The sequence below is a fragment of the Pelodiscus sinensis genome, chromosome 12 (assembly GCF_052426305.1).
Source record: "Pelodiscus sinensis isolate ZL-2025 chromosome 12, ASM5242630v1, whole genome shotgun sequence".
Lineage (NCBI taxonomy): Eukaryota > Metazoa > Chordata > Testudines > Trionychidae > Pelodiscus > Pelodiscus sinensis.
This window is the reverse complement of record NC_143063.1, coordinates 30,994,477-31,014,004: the sequence shown is the minus strand read 5'-3', so window position 1 is coordinate 31,014,004 and position 19,528 is coordinate 30,994,477. Positions and strand designations below refer to the sequence as shown.

Genomic DNA, 19,528 nt, shown 5'->3' with positions numbered 1-19,528 from the left:
ACCTTAGTTTTATGTAGCAAAGTACACTGAAGGTATGCCATGCTGCTAGTTACTGGGGTACAAAACACCCCAGTTAGTAACCCAAATGACTGGGGGAAATATGCATCAACTCAGACCTTCACAGCATGTATCATTGGTATTATATACAACTGATCTTGTTAAATAAGCCTGGGACACCTCACACAATATACATGGTTATTGCAACAGTACAGCACTGCCTCTATGTTCAAAAACCTCAAAAGTTGTTCAGGATCATGATTTGTGGTTTCCAAAAAGGCATTGTTGTTAACATGCAAAAAACATGACTAAACAATATTATCTAACACCTATGGCTGCCAATACTGGACCTTAATAAGGAAACCAATTACAAAATACTTCCTTGTAGTGCTATACAAAAAGAATCTTATCTTAATTTTATATCTATCAACCACTTAAATATTCCAATTTTCCAACAGTGCAGTTTCCCACATCTTTATCACTACTGAACATTTTTGAGGCTAAAGTTAACAAATCAAATCAGATAAAAAAATTTAATCTTTGGATCCCTTTATTCCTGTGGCCTTCATATACATATACAAACACAAATTACCAGATTTCCTTTTCAATTATAACTTAACCATATCACAAAGGTGTAACGAGTAATTTAGAATTGACAAAAAATCCATACCAAGTCATTTGTGGGTTCACTGGTCTAACAACCAGAATTTGCAATGTCTCCAAGCTAAAGCCTATCAAAATGCAAATTCAAACACTAAGAATTCTTTAAATTGATTATGTCTACTGGTATTACAACAAAGTTAACATTTCAAGAATTGACACGTGGAGGCTTATTTTCAACCCAAGCATATTAGAAGAAGCATATTAACTCATATGCCTGGGTCATTTTTTAAAAAGTTAATATTTACCATAAAGTAAAATTGTAAGTTCTGACACATGACAAAACATTTTATTTTAGTCCTTATTTGAAGAATCTCCTTAATTTGGTCAAATCCTGTGATGCGCCAGACATTACAAAATGAAGTTCTTGTATGAGAGACTAGTTTATCCAGTTTTGTATAATGGAAGAACATTTTCAAATCTTCATTATAATCCAGATATAAAAATCAAACAAGTTTAAAGACTGAAAAGCTAAGAAAAACAAACAACTAATTCAGTGTTCTTTAGCATACCAACTTTTGCAATAACATAGTATGTTTGCTGACTTAAAAATGTTTATTTTTTAAAAAATTAGTTGCTTTTTATACAGCTATACAAAGTTTGTAATGTTTCTTTGGCAATGGGATATAATGGAATTTTACAACTATATAAAAAGTTTCCTTTGCCTAAGAAACAATATTTACTGTGTGTACATATCTGACTGACAAAGCAAATTTTCTACTGTCCAGCACCCTAGTTGACAAAGTACAACTATCTCAAAAGGGATATTACAGGATTTCCAAAAAACAACCTTCAGTGGATCAAAACACTCACAGTATCGACGGCCTTCTGCATACAATTGTCCTTGTAACTTGCGGCAATTATTAAATACAGTTTATTAAGAAAAATCCTTTCAATGATGAAAAAATACTTAAATTCCATCGAAGTACTGCTTTATAGCTAACTATACATAAGAAATTACTTACCCTTCTATCTCAAATATATTTAATGCTCCTTGTTTTCAAAGATGGCCATTTTTCAAAAAGTAACTGCATTACCCCCCTTTGAAATTAAATAGTTAAATCCCAGTGCTGGTGACAAGTATACAGCAAATTAACTTCATTCTTTGCAAAGACTGAAACTAATTCTCTTGATCATGAAGATCTAGAAGTTCACCTGGTTCCAGCTTTCTTGTAGACTATGCAGAAACTTTGTTGTCTTTCTAGAAAGGACACATTAGAATGTTATATTTTATTTAAACATATTTGTAGTCAATCTAGAAATGATTAATTGATTTTAGATGGCCACCAAAAAAAAGACATTACAGTATCTTTCCCAAAGGGCTAGAATAGAACTACAAAAAACTGCTTTATACAGTTAATTCTGCTCAAGCCTCAGATGCTGCTTCCTTCCATGTCAATACTACTGAAATGACCAAATGAAGTGTGCTCAGCTCTCAAAGGAGCTCAAACAGGACAAACCTGTACCAGCTGGTGAAAAAAAGTCTGACACTAAGGAAGTTGTGTCAGTGCAAGAAAATTCAGGATTCCATAATGAACCAAAACCATAGGAATTTTCATAATGAAATCCTCTTCTCCCTCGCCCCCAAAGAAACTGGCATGTTAAAAAACTGTCCCAAACTGAATACAATGTAGCTTACTTGTATCTGTTTTTGTTCACTTGATGCATGCCACTCAACTTGTATACTAAAAACTGTCACTGATTTTTTTTTCTGATTCTGGAACAGTGATGCAACATTTGGGCTAAAATACTGAGGTGCAAATGTGAAATTCCTATATGAAGGTGACATTATAAAAGTTCCAATACTGGAATCAATGAAACTTGAGGATTGATACTAGGCAGAGGATCTAGCCAATTATTGTTCATAGTAAAAAAAACCCCTACAGAACAAAAACCCTCTTTCAGAAACAAAACAAAAAAAGACAAATTATCTAAAGTGTCTAACTGAAAGCATCACATGGCAGTTGCTGCTTAGGGATGTCTGCCTGCTATACCCCTCCCAGAAGGCACTGCAAACACAAGAGATGACTTCAATTACGACTCTAGAGAGTACATCTTTTTTGAAGTTGTTGTTTAAGAGTGTATATATTTTGGGAGAGGATTCTACTTCTCACCTAACTCAGTGGCTCAAGCCAATCCTGAAAACAAAACTATTTCAGTTGGACAATTCTCATTTGTCATGCTTAAGGGACATCAAGTTCTCAATGTTATATTTATAGACTTAAGACACCAAATTTAAAAATATATGTATGGATTCGAGCTATTTTTGCAGTCTCAATAGTGGCAGACATGGAAAATTTCCTTTCTTCTAATTTCTGTCCTCGTGCAGCGTTCTATGCACAGTTTTTATAATGTCAAACAGTGAAAATAGTTATTCTTCATCACACCTAACAAGAGCAATTTCTGAGCATTTTGGAAACCACTTTGGCCATAGCCTTAAGTCTCAGTTTGATTCTTTAGAGCCGAAATGTGACTTCCTCAGAGAGACAACTCAAGGAATTTGCATCACTAAGCTCACCTAACATCCTATTCTGAGTGTTTAAGTGGGATTTAACAAGTACATAGGCATTGTGCTGACTCTCTGTATGGAAGGGAGTTTAATTCCTAAAGAACAGTTGTTTTTGTTGAACAAAGCAGATATAACTTGAATATGAAATGCTTGAGGTGGATGAGAGCTTAAAGCAGCGTACTGCTGTCTTAGAAAAAGAGTGGCTGCTTACTTTTTGTAACTGTTGTTTGTTGAGATGTGTTGCTCACGTCCATTCCTACGTGTGAGAGAGCACTGTGTGCGTGAACATCGAAGACTTTCCTTGAGCAGTACCAATTGGGTCTCCTGTGGCACACTCTGTGGTGATGCCTCATGCTGTCGCATATTCTATATATATATATATATATATATATATATATATACACACACACACATATACACACACACACACACCCCGACCCAATTCCCGCTTCAGTTACTTCTTGCTGGAACAGTCTGAAAGAGGGGAGGCAGGTGGGTCTGGAATGGACATGAGCAACACATCTCTAAGAACAACAGTAACAAAAGCACATAACCATTTTTTCTTCAAGTGATTGCTCATGTGCATTCCAATATGTGACTTACTAGCAGTTTGTATGGAGATGGGGTTGGACCTCAATTTGTTGCCAAGTGCAGTTATAGCTCTGCTGAACTCTGCATCATCTCGAGACTGCTGGGTGGGGCATAACGAGTCATGAAAATGTGCATGGAGGACCAAGTAGCTACTCTGCAGATGTTCTGAATTGGGACTTGTACTAGAAAGGCTACCGGCAAGGCTTGTGCCCAAATTGAATGAGGTATGATTTGGGGGGGGGGGGGGGGAGAAGGGGGCAGGCATCTTAACTTGATGCATGTTACAGAACTGGATAAAATATCCCACTACCACCATGCTCAGGACCCAGTCTGAGGTAATCTGGACCCAGGCATAGTAGAAGTGGGACAGACTTCCCCTTCCAAAGAGAGGGAAAGAATCCAGGATAGGCTCTGGTGTTGCATCCTTGAATGTACCCTCAAAAAGTTAGGCTTGGGTCCTGGTGGTTGCTTGGAGGGGCCTTTCCCTTGAGCAAAGGAGGAACAATGGGGTCCCATCCTGTTGTTGTGGCAGCCCCTATGGTGCCTGTGGTCCTGTCTGAGAGGGGGCCAGGATAGAAGCAGCATGGTTGATGTGGCCTAAAACTGGTAGTGCTAAGGGGCCTGGGTGTGGATACCCAATGACTTCAGTGGAACTGATGAATGGGAGGGATACTATTCTTCTAGACATCCCAGCCATTCAGTTAACTAAATTGCCTATAAAGGTTCAACCCAGAGACAGTGGGTCCTTGAGGGTCTCCAGGAAGTGTTGGCAGGGAGCCAAGAAAACAATTGAAAAGACTTTTGAAATGAAGCAGGACCTTCCTGCTGTGGTCTTGTGTGACCAGAGCAAGAGCTTGGAGAAATGAGTTAAGCCAGACTACGCATGGAATTTCCAGCGATAATCCATGCCTAGGGAAGGTCTCTTGGAACAACAGAGATAAGTAGAACAGGTGTTTAGACAGATGCAATCAGGTTTTTTATTTTGGGGTTTGTTGAACTCCTCTGTTCTGAGCCCATGTAACCCCGTACACTAACTTTTAAAATGAATGCTAAGGAAACAATTGTTTTTAATCTGCTTTTTTTAGTTGCTCTGTAACATTTAGCAACCAACTATGCTTTACCAAGTACGTCATCTTTGATTTGTTAATAAAATAATCTTAAAACAATGATACGATTTCTGTGTCCTAGAAGGCACGTGGTTCCGTGCGCACATGCCTGAGACCAAAAGGTAAACTATTAAGAAAGTACAGGTTTGTTTGTTTTTTAAAGCTCTCCCATGAGGGTTCGGGGGTCTATTACTGGAAAAAAATTCTCAAGTGTCTTCCTCGATTCTCAAAGGGGTTTTTGTATTTGGATGTTGGCAGTATACCACTCGAGGTTAGGGTATCTGTGACCTTGGGGAGTTTTTAAACAGAAGCCTTTAGTGGCAGGGTATTTTAAAGTCTCTTGTGCCCCCCCCCCCCCCCCATCTTCTGCACTTGAAGTGCCAAAGCGGGGAAAAGCCTTGACAGTAACCCTGGAGTCCCTGAGGCTGTGCAGGCAGTAGTCTGTCTTTTCAGCAAACAGTCCTGTCTCATCAAATGGCAGGTCCTGAATGGTGTGCTGTACCTCCGCTGAGGCACTGGACACCTGCAGCCAAGAGTTATGCCACATAACTATAGGACCATGGCCAATCATGCGCACTGCTTAGTCTGCGGTCCAGGACCACCAGCAGAACCATTGTAGTGACTGTGCAGCCTTCCTACAGCAACACTGAGAACTCCTGCCAGTTGTCTGAGGGAAGACACTCCTGGAATTTGGAGAGGGTTTTCCAGAGTTAAATGCAGATCAACTGAGGAGTGCCTGCTGGTTCGAGACCCGCAGCTGAAGCTATGCAGTCAAAGAGACCTTGCAACCAAGTATCTCTTTGCATCTTTGTGTCTTTTTTGGGGCAGGACCAGGTTGTCCCTTTACACTCAGTGGTTAACCGCATCCACCCCAAGCCCAGCTGGGGGTGAACATATAGGTGCTTGTTTCCCCCCGTGACACAAAGGGGCACTTCTCCACTTCTCTGACCGTGGGTACAACAGGGTCTTGCCAGATTCCTTAGTGGTCATCTGAATCAACTTAATCAGAGGCAGGGCCACCCTTGCAAGACCTTTGGATGAAAGAATGTTCAGAGCAGTGGGCAACCAATATGATTAGGGGGCTAGAGTACATGACCTATGAAGAGAGGCTGAGGGATTTGGGCTTATTTAGTCGGCAAAAGAGATAAGTGAGGGGGGATTTGATAGCAGCCTTCAACTTCCTGAAGGAAAGTTCCAAAGAGGATGGAGAGAGGCTGTTCTCAGTAGTGACGGATGGCAGAACAAGGAGCAATGGTCTCAAGTTACAGTGGGGGAGGTCTAGATTGGATATTAGGAAAAACTATTTCACTAGGATGGTGGTGAAGCACTGGAATGGATTACCTAGACAGGTGGTGGAATCTCCATCCCTAGAGGTTTTTAAGTCTCGGCTTGACAAAGCCCTGACTGGGATGATTTAGTTGGGATTGGTCCTGCTTTGGGCAGAGAGCTGGACTCGAACTCCTGAGGTCTCTTCCATCCCTATGATTGGGTCAGACTCTTCAACCACCAGGTCCACCAGGAGATTGAGACCTTAAGCCACATGCCTGAGCAAGTCAGGGTGGGCCCTAAAGTTTATGAGGGAGGTGACAGAGTGGTACCTGCCACTGCCTCATCCAGTGACTATGGATAAGAGGACATCAAGGGGACCAGGTCATACTATCCTGTCTGCTCTCCTTCCACATCCCCTGCTAGCTCAGGTTCAGGGAGAGAGACTGTCAGTTGTGCCACCACCAGCCATGTTCCCCTTGCACCTTCAGAGCCTGCATAGTGACGAGGCAGAGGGTGGTGCCCAGCTTGAAGGTGTCACAGAGGTAGCTATAGAGGGCAGAGCTTTGGCGAAAGGTCCATAGAGTAGAAAAGGGCCGCTAGATGGGTGCCTGCCATTGGGGAGGCCAGGCCTGCATCACTGCAGGCGGTCCTTCTGCATGTCAGTGCCAGGAATGGGAGTGGTGTACCACAAGCTTTGGGATACGAGGGACTCTGCCTCCAAAGCCTACTCAGACACAGACCATGGAGGGACTGACCCTAGCAGTGTCAGAGATTGGTCCTGAGGCGAGCGGGCATGGACACTCATGGCAGCAGGCTTCCCGCAGTGCTGAAAAAAAATCACCAGTGCCATGCGAGGCAGTGGAGCCATAGCTGGTGCCTGAGGCCAACCCACTGGTGCTGGGTAGAGCCTGCATCAAAGCTTCTAGTGCCGATGCCATCAAGGCTGGAGCCAACTCTGCTGCTGCTGTCAGAGGGAAGATGCTGCACCTCAAATGGGGCTATCAGTTCAAGGAGGTCCCACGCAGCCTCAAACATGTGCGGCTTGGAGGAAAGGTTAAAGTCCTCCATACCATCACCAGAACCTGGGAATCCACCAACAGTGGAATCAACAGACCCACCCATGTGGCTGGAGTCAATGGTGTTGTGGCTGAAGCACTCAGCCCTGAGAGGGTGTGTGCAGGTGCAGGCTGACTCCAGGGCCTTACTAGATCTCCTGGAATAGGATCATCCTCAGTCCTTTCCCCTCTTCTTGTGCAGCACTGGGAAATGGGACCAGTGCTGAGAGGACAAACCTGTTTTCTGCGCCAGGGAATGGCATGCTGCGCACCAAGGCTGTCAGTGGCTGTCTGAGGCCTATGTGCCAGCTCCACAAAGATCAGTTTAAGGCACTGACCCTCTCTTTTAGTCCACAGCCTAAACCCTCTGCAGATATTGCACTTATCTGGCAGGTAAGACACTTCAAGATGGTGCTGTGAGGATCTCTTTGCCACACTTTGCACATTGACTGAAACCCTGAGGCTGCTGCATGCCCCAGGAGCATAAATAAATTAAAAAAAAAAAAAGATAAGGGGGAACCTCCCCCCAATTAACTAGTAACTCAAACTAATCTACAATGACAACTAAAAATGCTAAGCTAGGGACTAACTACTTGTGAAGCAAAAACCACCATTACTGATGGAAAGAAGGAACTGAAGCGGAAGTATATATGCGACACAGCAAGGTGTTACAAGGGATGCCACATCCAACCTGATGGGTACCACTAGAGAAAGCTCTTCCAATGACCGTGCACATGGCAAACACACACACATATAGGAATGCACATGAACAATCAAACTGCATGTTTCTCCATCAAAAAAAAGTATAAGAACTACGGAATAGGGATGAAAAGCGTAGCTGAGTTGACTACTTGCTTCTCCCCCCCCGCTTTCCGCCCAACACCCTTGCTTCCTTTATATGAGAGGCAGCAGAGGAAGGGGGGAGAGCAGGAGTTGCAGTGGCTTGTAAATGTAGTAAAAGCCACCCAGGACTGAAGCTCGCATTGGGTCCCAGACCTACTCCTGCTGTGGCTCTGCAGTTTAAATGTAGCATCCCTGGCTCCTATTACATTTAAACTGCAAAGCTGCAGTGGCCCCTCACTGACTAATCATGTACTCGATACAATTTGTATCAAGTACATGATTGGTCATTTACTTGCTACTTAACATCCTTACTCTGGAAATAATTTTCAAGTCTAATTTGTTTTGTTTACTGTGAAAGGTTTAAAAATGGATAATGAATCCTGCATTAAAAGGAGTTCAAGAAATGATAGCAATTCTCTTCAAATCCTTACATTTTCAGAATACTGTCAAGAAATACTCCACTCCAACTAACTATGAACCCAAAAAGGGTACTGGGTCAGGTCCTTAAGTCCTTACTGCTGATGTAACTAAGAAAATAAATAAAAAAAAACTTCAAATTTTACTAAAGACATTCTGTTAATACAAGTATGTTATTACCCTATATTCAAAGTCAGCAAACTCCCTGCCTCCACGACCACCTCTGAAACCACCACGATATCCTCGAGGGGCATTGAAGCCACCTCTTCCACCTCCACGTCCTCTGCCACCACGGAAACCAATTCCTCCTCTACCTCGGTAGCCTCCACGACCACGATTTGGACGCAGTGGTATTCCGAAAGTCTCTGCATTTAGCCTCCTTTCTTCAGCCCAGGTTGGTCTACGTTCTCTATTTAACAAACAAACAAACAAACCAAAAAAAAAAAAAAAAGTAAGTCTTCTAAAATAAGTCTAAACTTTGTTTGAAACAGCTTAGTGAGGAAGCCTGTCCAGCAGCACCACAAAAAGGAATGTTTTAATGTAGTTTTAGATATACTGTAACACTGCACTGAATTTCACTATGAAGGAATGCAACCTTATGTACTCTACATTCTGCATGAATATAAAGGCTCTGATGATTCAAACAGGAAATTGAGAAAACCAGTACTGGAAAGCTTGAAATTAGTCCTCAGTTTTCTATTTTCTCTATCCAAAACAGTACTCTAACCCCGCCGTCAGCTTGCGCTCCTGGTCCCTTGCAGTGCTCTGCAGCTGCCCTGCCTCTTCCACCAAATGCCTCTTCATCCCCACTCCTTCCCTTCCTCTCCCCTCCCTGAAGCTTGACCACAACAAACGCTCGGGTGGGGGGGGGGTGGGGGGGGGAGGGGGGGGGGAGGGGAGAGAAGAATTGCTGAGCACAGGGCCCAGTTTTTCCCTGTGAGTGTTCTAGCCTGGGAGCACACACAGGGATGCCAGACCAAAGATGTTGCCAAAGTACTGTATAGAAGTCCGGACTATAGAGATAGACCCTGTTTAAAAAATAATGCTGATGCACTAAACCATAAAATAGACAGGCACTGAGGAGAATAATGGCTTCCCATTGTAGCCCATACCTATTATCATCACAAGAAATGTTATCAAAAAAGGATTTGGTTTTGTCATAGTAGCAGTTGGGTCCAAGAGGATCTTCTTCATCAGCATTCCCTTCACTGTTTTGGGTGTCAACACCCGAATCACCTTTATCTTCCCCATTTACAGGCTTCTCTGGTTTCTCAAGTTTGTCTTCTAGAAAAAAAAAAAATAATAATCAGACTTCCTACTTTCTAACAAAAGTTCACAAAAAAGCCTAATGTGACAAAAATCTAACTTAAAAATAAAAACTTATTTTTTTTAAATACAAAATCTCCTATAGCCTAAACTTAAGTGGAAGAGTGTTCAAAATAATTTGACTTTCGTATGGTTCCCAAAAGAAAACATATAGCAGTTAGTTATGATTCATAATTTAGAGGAAAAACCTGTGGAAGGTCTGAATATCCAATTGTAAATTGTCACAAGTGCTAACATCTATTGACTAGACCGTCTAAATTAGGGTGTATGTTGCTGTCCAATGGACTGAGGTCCTCTTGATTTTTTGCAGATTCAGTAAAGTGGTATTAGAAGAGTCAGGAATATCATTTTACAGTTATGGATAAGTGTTTTATACTTAAGTGTGTGAATTTATTAGGTTTTTATAAACTAATGATCTGCATTATTTACCATACATGAACAGAAAATGTAAGGTTCAGTAAAAAGATGTGTTAACTGGCACTAACAACCAGAAAGCTCTATTAACTGACATTTTTTGTATCCCCCAATATAAATTACTAATCTAGTAACAGACAAGTATACTGCCCAGGAAATTATGTAGTTCCACACTATGCATTCTGTACTCCACTTTTATACAAAAGAGGCAGAAGACAAACAAGGAAGCTGGTATCAGGGATTTATTCAAAAAAGTAGCTTCCATGTGTATCATTACCAACAGTCCAATCTCCAACAACTTCTACATCTACAATAATTGATGTTGATAATGATGATCCTGAGGCACTGCAAGATCTTGTTGTGAAGCAAAGACAACAAAATGATGTTCAATATAGTTTTAAGCGTTAGGTGTACTTTAGGGATCTGCATGTATACTGTGCACTGCTCATAGTGATTCGCAGTGACACAAGGTAAACGTGACCTTTATATGCCTAAGTACTTTAAGTAACCATTTTGAAGTGCAGTACTACTACACTGCTGAGTAACTGCACACTTTTTTTAATCCATTTTATTATATTCCAACTCTTTAAAAATTGGTATTCTATTAGTAAGCATTAGGAACATTAGATAACGTTTATTTCAGTAACTGTGTTGTCACAAAAAATGTTATCAGTTACACATAATTACTAAAAATACTCCTGGAATTGGGCTGGCACAGAGGCAGCAGCATCCCCTGTCTGCGGGAGCTCAAGTACTCCCAAGACATAGGCTGCAGCAAGCCCTCCCTGATAAGAGGAGCAGTAGCGTGGGAGGATGGAAGGGCAGGTGGCTCTGTATGAGCCGATATATGCAGGGAGCGGCCTTGAAAGCCAGCCTTTCATGTGTACAAGCTCCTGCCTGCCCGCCCCTCACCCTCCACGCTGCTGCCTCTCTTTCAGAGGCAGCAGCGACGGGAGGGGTGGGGAGGGGGGGGAGAGAGAGAGAGAGAAGAGACACAGGTGGCTCCCACCTCCTCCTGCGCTGCTGCCTTTGATAGAGGTGCAACAGCATGGAGGGTGACAGGGGAGGCAGGAAACCAGCACTCAAGGGGAGCTGGCTTAAAAACTGGCTCCCGCTGCCTCTGATAGAGGCAGCAAGGGGATGCGTGCATGTAGTTGTTTGGATTAACCGATAAGCCCTAGTAAGTATTAGGGATGTAAACGAGTAGTTGAGTTGACTACTCTAATTCTTCCCCCGCCCTCCAATGCCTCTGTATCAGAGGCAGTAAGGGAAACAGGGGAGAGGAGAAGCAGGAGCCAGTATTAATGTGCAATACGCACGCACACACGCATAGAGTATACATAACATTAATACAATGTGAGTTGGTAGATACGGATACACTCCCTTCTCAGGAGTGTCCTCTTTTTTGAAAGTTAAATATAGTAACCCTAACCAGAACCCCTCATTATCCAGTATGCCAGATAATAAAACCTATAAAGATGCATCAGTCTCAGACATGTATCTTAGTCATAGCTTTGTTGCACAACCTGTATCCTAATGAGAATAAAGGGAACTTATCCAGACTATGGAAAATTGAGGTTCCTAAGTTTCCAGTAGACACAGACCAATAGGAGAAAAAGAGTGAACACATTTAAGGACACGTGCAGAATGAAGCAGTGGGCAGAATATTATGAAAAGTGGATGCCCGATGCCCAGGATGGGAAAATTAAGCTCCCTATGAGAGACTCTATTGATGATTAAACTATGAGAGGACTATATTTAACTTGTGCATAGGTCTGTATAAAATATCTACATGCATGTATAACCAGAACTTTTTAACAAAACATATAAAAGTCTACACCATTAAGAAGGAACTAAGGGGACTTGGGTCATCCAGGACCTTTATTCTTGCACTATGATCACAAAGAACCAGAGGGTAGCCAGTGCTGAGCCAACGGATACCACATTGGGAAAAAACTGTCCAGTGGCAGTGCTTGGGATGCACATGAGGGTCACCAGCACCAGAAACGTGGCCCTTCCCCCAAGCCACTCCTTTCCATCTTTACCCATCACTTGTCTTTACAGCCTCTTGTAAAACCGGTGCAACCATGATACCCTGTGGTTCTCTCCTTTTCCGGCACTCTTGGTGTAAATCACTTAACAGTGGAATGAACATGCGCAGTCACTCAAAGAAAACCTACTCCTCTAGGAGGAGAAAGGTGAAGAACAAAATACACTAGCAGAGGAAAAAAAGACCATGAACTCTGCAGTGAAAAATTTTGCCCCAAATTTTCGTTTTGATATCTAGTGGATTACTGAGTTAAATGAAGTGAAATACATTAAAAAAAATTCTAGACTTGGGAGCATAATCCATTAATTCCCCCTCATCCAGAACTCAAATATTTACCGCTTTTTCCTATTGGGAAAGGCTGCTCAAACATTTCTAGAAAATATACCTGCTATAGTTAAGCAGCACAACGTTGTGTATTTTAAACTTCAGAATTCTTTTAAAACCCCAGCCTAAAATACTGAACCAAATAGTTTAGAAGTCTTTCAAGCCATTAATATGTTTGGAAATAAACCTGTTGAGTTTTTGACATGGTACCTATTTTCCATCAATTTCTAGAAAGCAACGGTTTTCTATGATATGGACTATAAAGAAATTTTCCCCAAACAATCTTTGCTTTATTAAGTCATGCCACCTATTTCTTATTTTCCCACATTGACATTGAAAACAGAAATGAATTACCTTTTAATTTAAGTTTATTATGAAATTCTCTATCAATTTCGTCCTTGTTAAATTGTGCATTTGCACTTTCAAAGTCAAAGTCCTTCTCAAATTTCATTGGGCCGTCCCGCCTAATACCAAATCGTCCTCTGCCGCCACGGTGACCCCCACGGCTTCTTCGTGCTGAAGGTCCACCTGGAGCTGCGAGAATTCAGGATTTGAAGATATTCAAACTAAGCATGCCCTGTGTGACAAGTCTGTATGCCCTGTGTGACAAGTCTGTACCTCATGCATCAACTTCCTACATCTCTCGTGAGTAATATCTTAAATTCACCTTTATACTACAGTAGAAGAGAAGTTAAGCATTCCATGAGGATGTTTAATTATCTTGTTTACACAACTATTCAAGTGAGGAAAGACTCCATAAAAAGAAATGTTTTGAATGTTAATATGTTTATAACATTTAATTTTTTGACAACTTCTACAATGAATGAGGGTTGCTTTTACAACAATATTCAAATCGCTATTTAATGCATTGCCTTCAGGCAAATGTGTCTCCTTTATGCATGATTTTTGCTCATGGTATCCCATTTGAGCACTAACTGTTGCCATCTACACGAAATGACAACTTCCCTGCTCTATAACTGCAGCTCAAATTTGCACAGTTGTTATAATCCATAAAAGTTTATTAGAGAAAAGTTTCCTGTCACTTTTCTAAAATATAAAGGGAGTAGTTATGATTTTTGTAGTATTTTCAATTTAGTTAATTTTAAGGCATTAATAGCATCTCATAAAACAATAGTAAGGTTTTTCTCAAAACAACTTTAATTTACCAATTTGTCGCTTGTTTTCATTTCTGAATTGCTCATTTTCGGATCTTGAAACCTTGTGTGCTTCAGCTAAAATAGGAAAATGTAAATGAGCAAGTCATATCTTTTTATCATTCTCCTATACAACGCTATGTTGTGTAGAATTTCAAAATCAGACAGGTGATAAAGCTATTCTAAATGTTATAGAAATTTATCCATCTTACTGATGGAAATAGGTTTCTTAAATTAAGAGAAATTAAACAAGCTAGAGTTACTGTAATTCACTGAGTAAAAGCTAAGATTTCAGATCTCTGTTGGCACATCAACTACCATTATGCAGTATTTTGCTAAAAACCTCCTTAAAAAGGAATCCATAGATCATACAAAGGAGAAAGCAGAAGACAAATAAAAATAAAATTTCTTAAGTTCTACCTCGTCTGTGCTCCTGATTCTCTAAAGATTTTTGGCTACCAGATGTCAAAGGTCTGGTTGGTACTGGACTCCTCCTCCCAACAGGTGCTGGAGCAGGTAAATGGGATGAAGCTGTTTGTACTGCTTGTTCCATGGTTGGGCTTTTTCTCAAATGGTCTATCTGAGGACTTGAACGACCTACAAAAATGTAACCAGGAGATATTTTCTTATCTACAAATTTTATTTGTTACTCTTTAGTCAACCAATCCAGACTGAAGGTTATCTGCCTTACCAGTCAAGATAGCTGTGTCCAAAGAGGAAATAAATATTTCTGCACCCTCAGATCCACTAATCCAGACTGAAGAGACATATAGCAATTCCCCTTCCCCTAGTCTAAAAAGAAAAAAAATGGGTAGGGCAATTAATTCCTACCAAGCCAGCCTTGAGTGTCCAGCTATGGAATGGAATTTTTTGATGTTTGAGTGGTCGGAAGCACTACAAATACTCTTCCCTTGTCATTTCTGGGAAGACTGAATAGAAGGTAACTGTCCCCAATAGCATTGCTGAATCTAGCTATAGAATTTAGTGTAGTGCGGACTGAATGTCCTACCAATTAATGAACAGCAATAGCTAATTCCAACTATAATGCAGATAGACAAACTTTGTAAGCTTCTTCATTGAGTTCTTCTATTTATGCACTTAAGTCACGATTTGTACCACATCTGCTACTGCAGCCCTAGGCATCTCCTCAACAGAAACTGCAAAATTGCATATGTGGTATGACAAATTCTGCTAGAAAAAGAAAAAAAAATCACGTGTGATTTAGATTACAAGAGATTAAACAGAGAATTAATCCTTTGCATCCCCCGACTCACTTTTTAAAAATGAGCCTAGGCCTAGGATCTGAATCAACAATCAAGCATTCCAAAACAGGTGCCAAAAGTCCTGCTAATGCCAAACTGGAAGGTTTAGGCAGGTAAAACCTTCAACCCAAGCCTACACAAGTTTAAATATATCCATATAAAAGACCCACACTACTTTAATAGTTAAGTCTGAATGTTCAATGTACTTTTCCAGTTATTGCAGAATTATTTATATTTAATAACACAACTTTGGTAACCGATTCTATTACATATCCTGTAAAGAAGGATCTGTTAGTCTTGGACCACAATGTTAGTTTAAACCCTTACCAGGCAGAAAAAAGTTTTTACAAGCTGCAAGATTACATAGTTCTATATACTACTTTAAGCTCTACTATGAAGTAGGACCTAAGGGAAACAAAATGAAGACCAATGTTAAAAAAAGACTATTTAGTTTCTTCTCATCCTCACTGCAGTACCACCATTAATAAAGGATACAACTTTTTCTTTTTAAGGCTATATCTACTAGGGATATAAAATCCTGTTTAATTGGTTAAACACAGTTCTGGGCTAGTGCGGCCCCTGCACAGGCTGGGAGCCAGTGGTGCTAGAGCAACCCTGTGGCTGGGCTGCAGGCAGGGAGCTGCTCTCAGGATACTGATTAACTCTTACCCATTAACAGGTGATGCTTACTGGTTAACTTTTTAATAGGTAACCCAGTCACATCCTTAATACCTACATTGAGAAGGTTTGGCAACAAAATTGCTGTCAAAATGTAAAGGTCACCAAAAGCGAAAACTGGTCACACCCGTTTCTCTTCCTCCCACTGACTTTATGGCCAGACTGCTAGCACCCCACAGTGCAGTGTTGCAGGAAGGCAGAGCTGATCTCTGTGCTTTTTAGGATTCCCTTGTAGCTTTGTGAGTTCTCTGTGTTGAGGAATGTCAAAGCAGCACAGCAGTCAATTCCAGCCTTCTCCCTACAGCAGCAGCCTCCCTGCCATTGTGTTCCTGTGTTCCCAGAACAGAGGCATTCCAATGATTTGCTTTTTTTCCCCCCCAAACAGAGCAGCTAACTGAGCTGTCAGATACTTTGAAGCTTTGAAAGAGGAGGGGCACATGCCTGCAGGGCACCATAGATCACAAAACACTCAGCACAGCCAGCAGGACAAGCATTGAGGGATACTGGTGGAAGCCAGTTCTCTGGACAAAAACAGCAGAGTCCACATTGGATTTTTGTCAACAATAAAGGGAGGGGAGGGAGAAGACAAAAGTCTCACAGGGCTGGAAGTTGTGTGAGACTAAAACTGGGTGTTTTTCCTGACCAAAAGTTGCATTGCAGTCTAAATGCTCTCACTGTTTTGTCTTCAAAAGGCAGTTTTTGATGACAAAATGTGCCAGTGTAGACAAGCCCTTAGTATGCCAGAAGGATTTGGCCAGGCAATGTAGGTTATTGTTGGATTCAATGGCTTAATCCCCACAAAGCAGATGTTGTAAGAGACATGAGATAAAATTCTTCCACTTTACTCCATACTTATAAGCCTAAGATGGAGTATTATGTTCTGGATGGCACATTTCAAGAAAGATGCGGGCAAACTGGACAAAGTCCAGAGAGCAACAAACATGATTAAAGGTCTTTAAAAAAAACCACACCAAACACCACACAACCAACCCATGACCTATGAGGAAAGATTAAAAGAACTGAGTTTTAGTCTGGAGAAGAGAAGAATGGAGGCGTGGGCATACCAGTTTTCAAGTATGTAAAAGGTTGTTCCGGGAAAAATGGTGAAAAATTATTTGCATTAAGACCAGGACAAGTAGTATTGGGCTTAAACTGCAGCAAGGGTGGTTTAGGTTAGACATTACAAAAGTGTCTAGTCAGGGTAACTAAGTATTTGAACAAAACCGCCTAAGGGTATGGAATCTCTATCATTGGAAGTTTTTAACAACATATTAAACAAACACCATCAGAAATGATTTAGTTAATATTATGTAGTCTTGCTTTGAATGTAGGGGACCAACTGGACTAGATAACCAATTGAAATCCTTCCCAATCCTACATTTCTATGATTCTATCTTTGGAATGTGGTAATGATACTAACAATAGGCCTAATACTCCAAGGATACCAAGAAAATGCTTCTGTCCCCCTGGTCTGCTGGGGGTGGGAGGGTGCAGCTAGTGCTCCCCCACCCCCCAGCAGACCAGGCTTTTCTTGCCTATCCCTGGGGTAGAGCAGCTGGGGATTGCCGTGTTGGTCCTGCAGCACCGCTCCGGACCAACCCGGCAGCACCCCAGCTGCTCTGGCCCCAAGCATCCTGATTCAGCCGCTGCTGGTCAGTTTCAGCAGCAGCTGAATCAGGACCCTGGGGCAGAGCAGCTGGGGTGCTGCTGGGTTGCTCCAGTAGCGCCACTCCTCGAATAAGGCTTCCTGGAATAAGCCGCTGATCAGTTTCAGCAGTAGCTGACTTGGGGACGCCTGGGTTTCTTAAGTCAGAACTGGCATCCAGATTCAGCCGCGGTTGAAACTGATCAGTTTCAGCAGCGGCTGACGCCAGTTCCGACTCACATACAGATTCAACTTAAGAACAAACCTACAGTCCCTATCTTGTACGTAACCCGGGGACTGCCTGTACCTCATATGTAAAACTCATATGTATCAGAGAACTTATGTTTATCATGATATTTATGAAATTAATCAGGGACTACTCTAATAATAACTATGAAATCTGACGTTAGCTATATTCAGTGTTTATTTTAACAATTTGAACTAAGCAGTTTAAACTTGTTTTTGTTGAAGAAAAATCTCTGAGAGGTGACCAGTGCTATAAGTACAACATAACTACATGGAATACAACAAGCTAAGGAACAAAGACAACACCCTTTTCTTGCTGATTTTAGTTAAGGACACTTATGAACATATTCTAGCTGTCATGATTAATGAACAATTACAATTTCATTAATTCCATTTTAACTGGGGCTAATGTCAATAACTCCTAAGGGGAGTAAGAATCATCAATTAGGCACTCAAGATTATCTTACCTTGAGATAGCTGTGTTTTTAGCGATCTCGCATCTGTTGTAAAGGCCGAACCAACTGCACTGCTTTGAGATAAGCTAGCACTAGCTGAAGTTTCTGTTCCAAAAGATGTCAAGGAACCTCCTGCTTTGAAGAAAATAAGAGAGCTGTAAAGATTTAAAATTCGGTTTCAATGATTCTACTATGTGGGTATATCATGTAACTTTTAGTAGGACTAGTCAATTAGTTGTCAGTGCTTTCTTAATCATTCTAAAATACTGAAATAGACAACATACACTTTAAAAAAAATCTCTTCAACTGGTAATTACATGACTTCATGCCTGACCAAATCTACACAGCTTTGGAGAACTAACAAAATGATGATTTAGTAACAAATTGCAATGAAATCTCATCATGAGGAGATGACCTTGCAGCAAGTTCTAAAAAGCTAAGTAATCCTACTGACATAGAATTGTGATACTAGGACAGTAAGCAACAGTGACAGAAGCTTGGCAGATAACGAAGTAAGTTGTAACTTAATATTTCTCTCACCAATAGTCAAAACTCCCAAGTTCTACTAATGACAGACCCTGTGTTCCCAGAAGTTAACATTCTCCAACAGTCTCCCAATCTATAAATGGTCATTCTATAAGTGACTTCAAGAAAAGTCGAAGCACAATTTTACCTTGAGACATTACAGATTAAAATACTCAAATTCATACAAATGTCAGTAGTCCCATTTGCAAAAGTGAAAGGGTACGTTAAAATTATCAACTTATCTTTTTTTACTCTTATTGGTCCCATGGAGTAAAAGTAACTAAGGGAGAAATCTGGAGTTAATTTTCTTTAATGTAAAAAGAACAAACTAAATTGTAACAGATGCATCTTTTAAAACCTATGCAAAGCAATGAGGTTGCAAAGATGCTGCAAAGGTGCAACTAAAGAGTTAAATTTACCACCTAAACCTTTATGTCTGATGGTAAACTGTACTGGAACAAACCTCTTTAGGAGATTGTGAAATGTACGGATATCAACTACGTGAGACACAGAACCATGACCAGAGTCCTACTGTACATTTCATATGGGTGCTTTTTCAACACACATAAAAACGTGTAGAATGGGTGTTAACTAGCAAGTCTGATTGTAAAAAGCCCTAAAATGATTTTTTAAAGCATGTGCAGTGAAGGGGTAATAAGAAAACCTAAGAGAAAGATGCACCCCCATGCCCTATCCCACTTAGTTTTCAGTAAACCAGTTTTCACACTGAGGGCAACCAAAAGTATATTTTCCTATCCCACTAAGAAAGATATACTAGATGTTAGATAGCATGTATGTGGTTGCATGACTATTCAATTACGTTTTCAGCAGTTACACATCTATTAAATTGTCCCTGGGGTCACGGCCGGCAGCCATTGTGCTCCGGTCCCATTACTGGGAAGCCCCGTCACTCCGCGCTGCTGCCTCAAATACAGAAACAGCAATGTGGGGTGGCAGGCAGGAGCTGGTCCGGGAGGAAAGCTGGTTTAAAAACCAGCTTCC

The 19,528-nt window shown here is 41.1% G+C and overlaps 1 protein-coding gene across 3 annotated transcripts in view; it reads right to left on the bottom strand.

Moving 5' to 3' along the window:
• Positions 1–529: 529 nt before the first annotated feature.
• LSM14A (LSM14A mRNA processing body assembly factor) overlaps positions 530–19,528 on the bottom strand; it is a 40,812-nt gene continuing 21,813 nt past the window's right edge. Inside the window, exons 4-10 of one of the 3 annotated variants that reach the window (XM_006130562.5) lie at positions 18,014–18,136; positions 14,136–14,312; positions 13,728–13,793; positions 12,916–13,095; positions 9,560–9,731; positions 8,628–8,856; positions 530–1,858 (exon numbers count right to left, since the gene is read on the bottom strand). In XM_006130562.5, the coding sequence (XP_006130624.1) occupies positions 1,835–1,858; positions 8,628–8,856; positions 9,560–9,731; positions 12,916–13,095; positions 13,728–13,793; positions 14,136–14,312; positions 18,014–18,136 (971 nt within the window). In that variant the 3' untranslated portion in view covers positions 530–1,834. The remainder of the gene's footprint in view (positions 1,859–8,627; positions 8,857–9,559; positions 9,732–12,915; positions 13,096–13,727; positions 13,794–14,135; positions 14,313–18,013; positions 18,137–19,528) is intronic. The other 2 variants (XM_006130563.5, XM_075940087.2) reach the window with 2 other exon arrangements.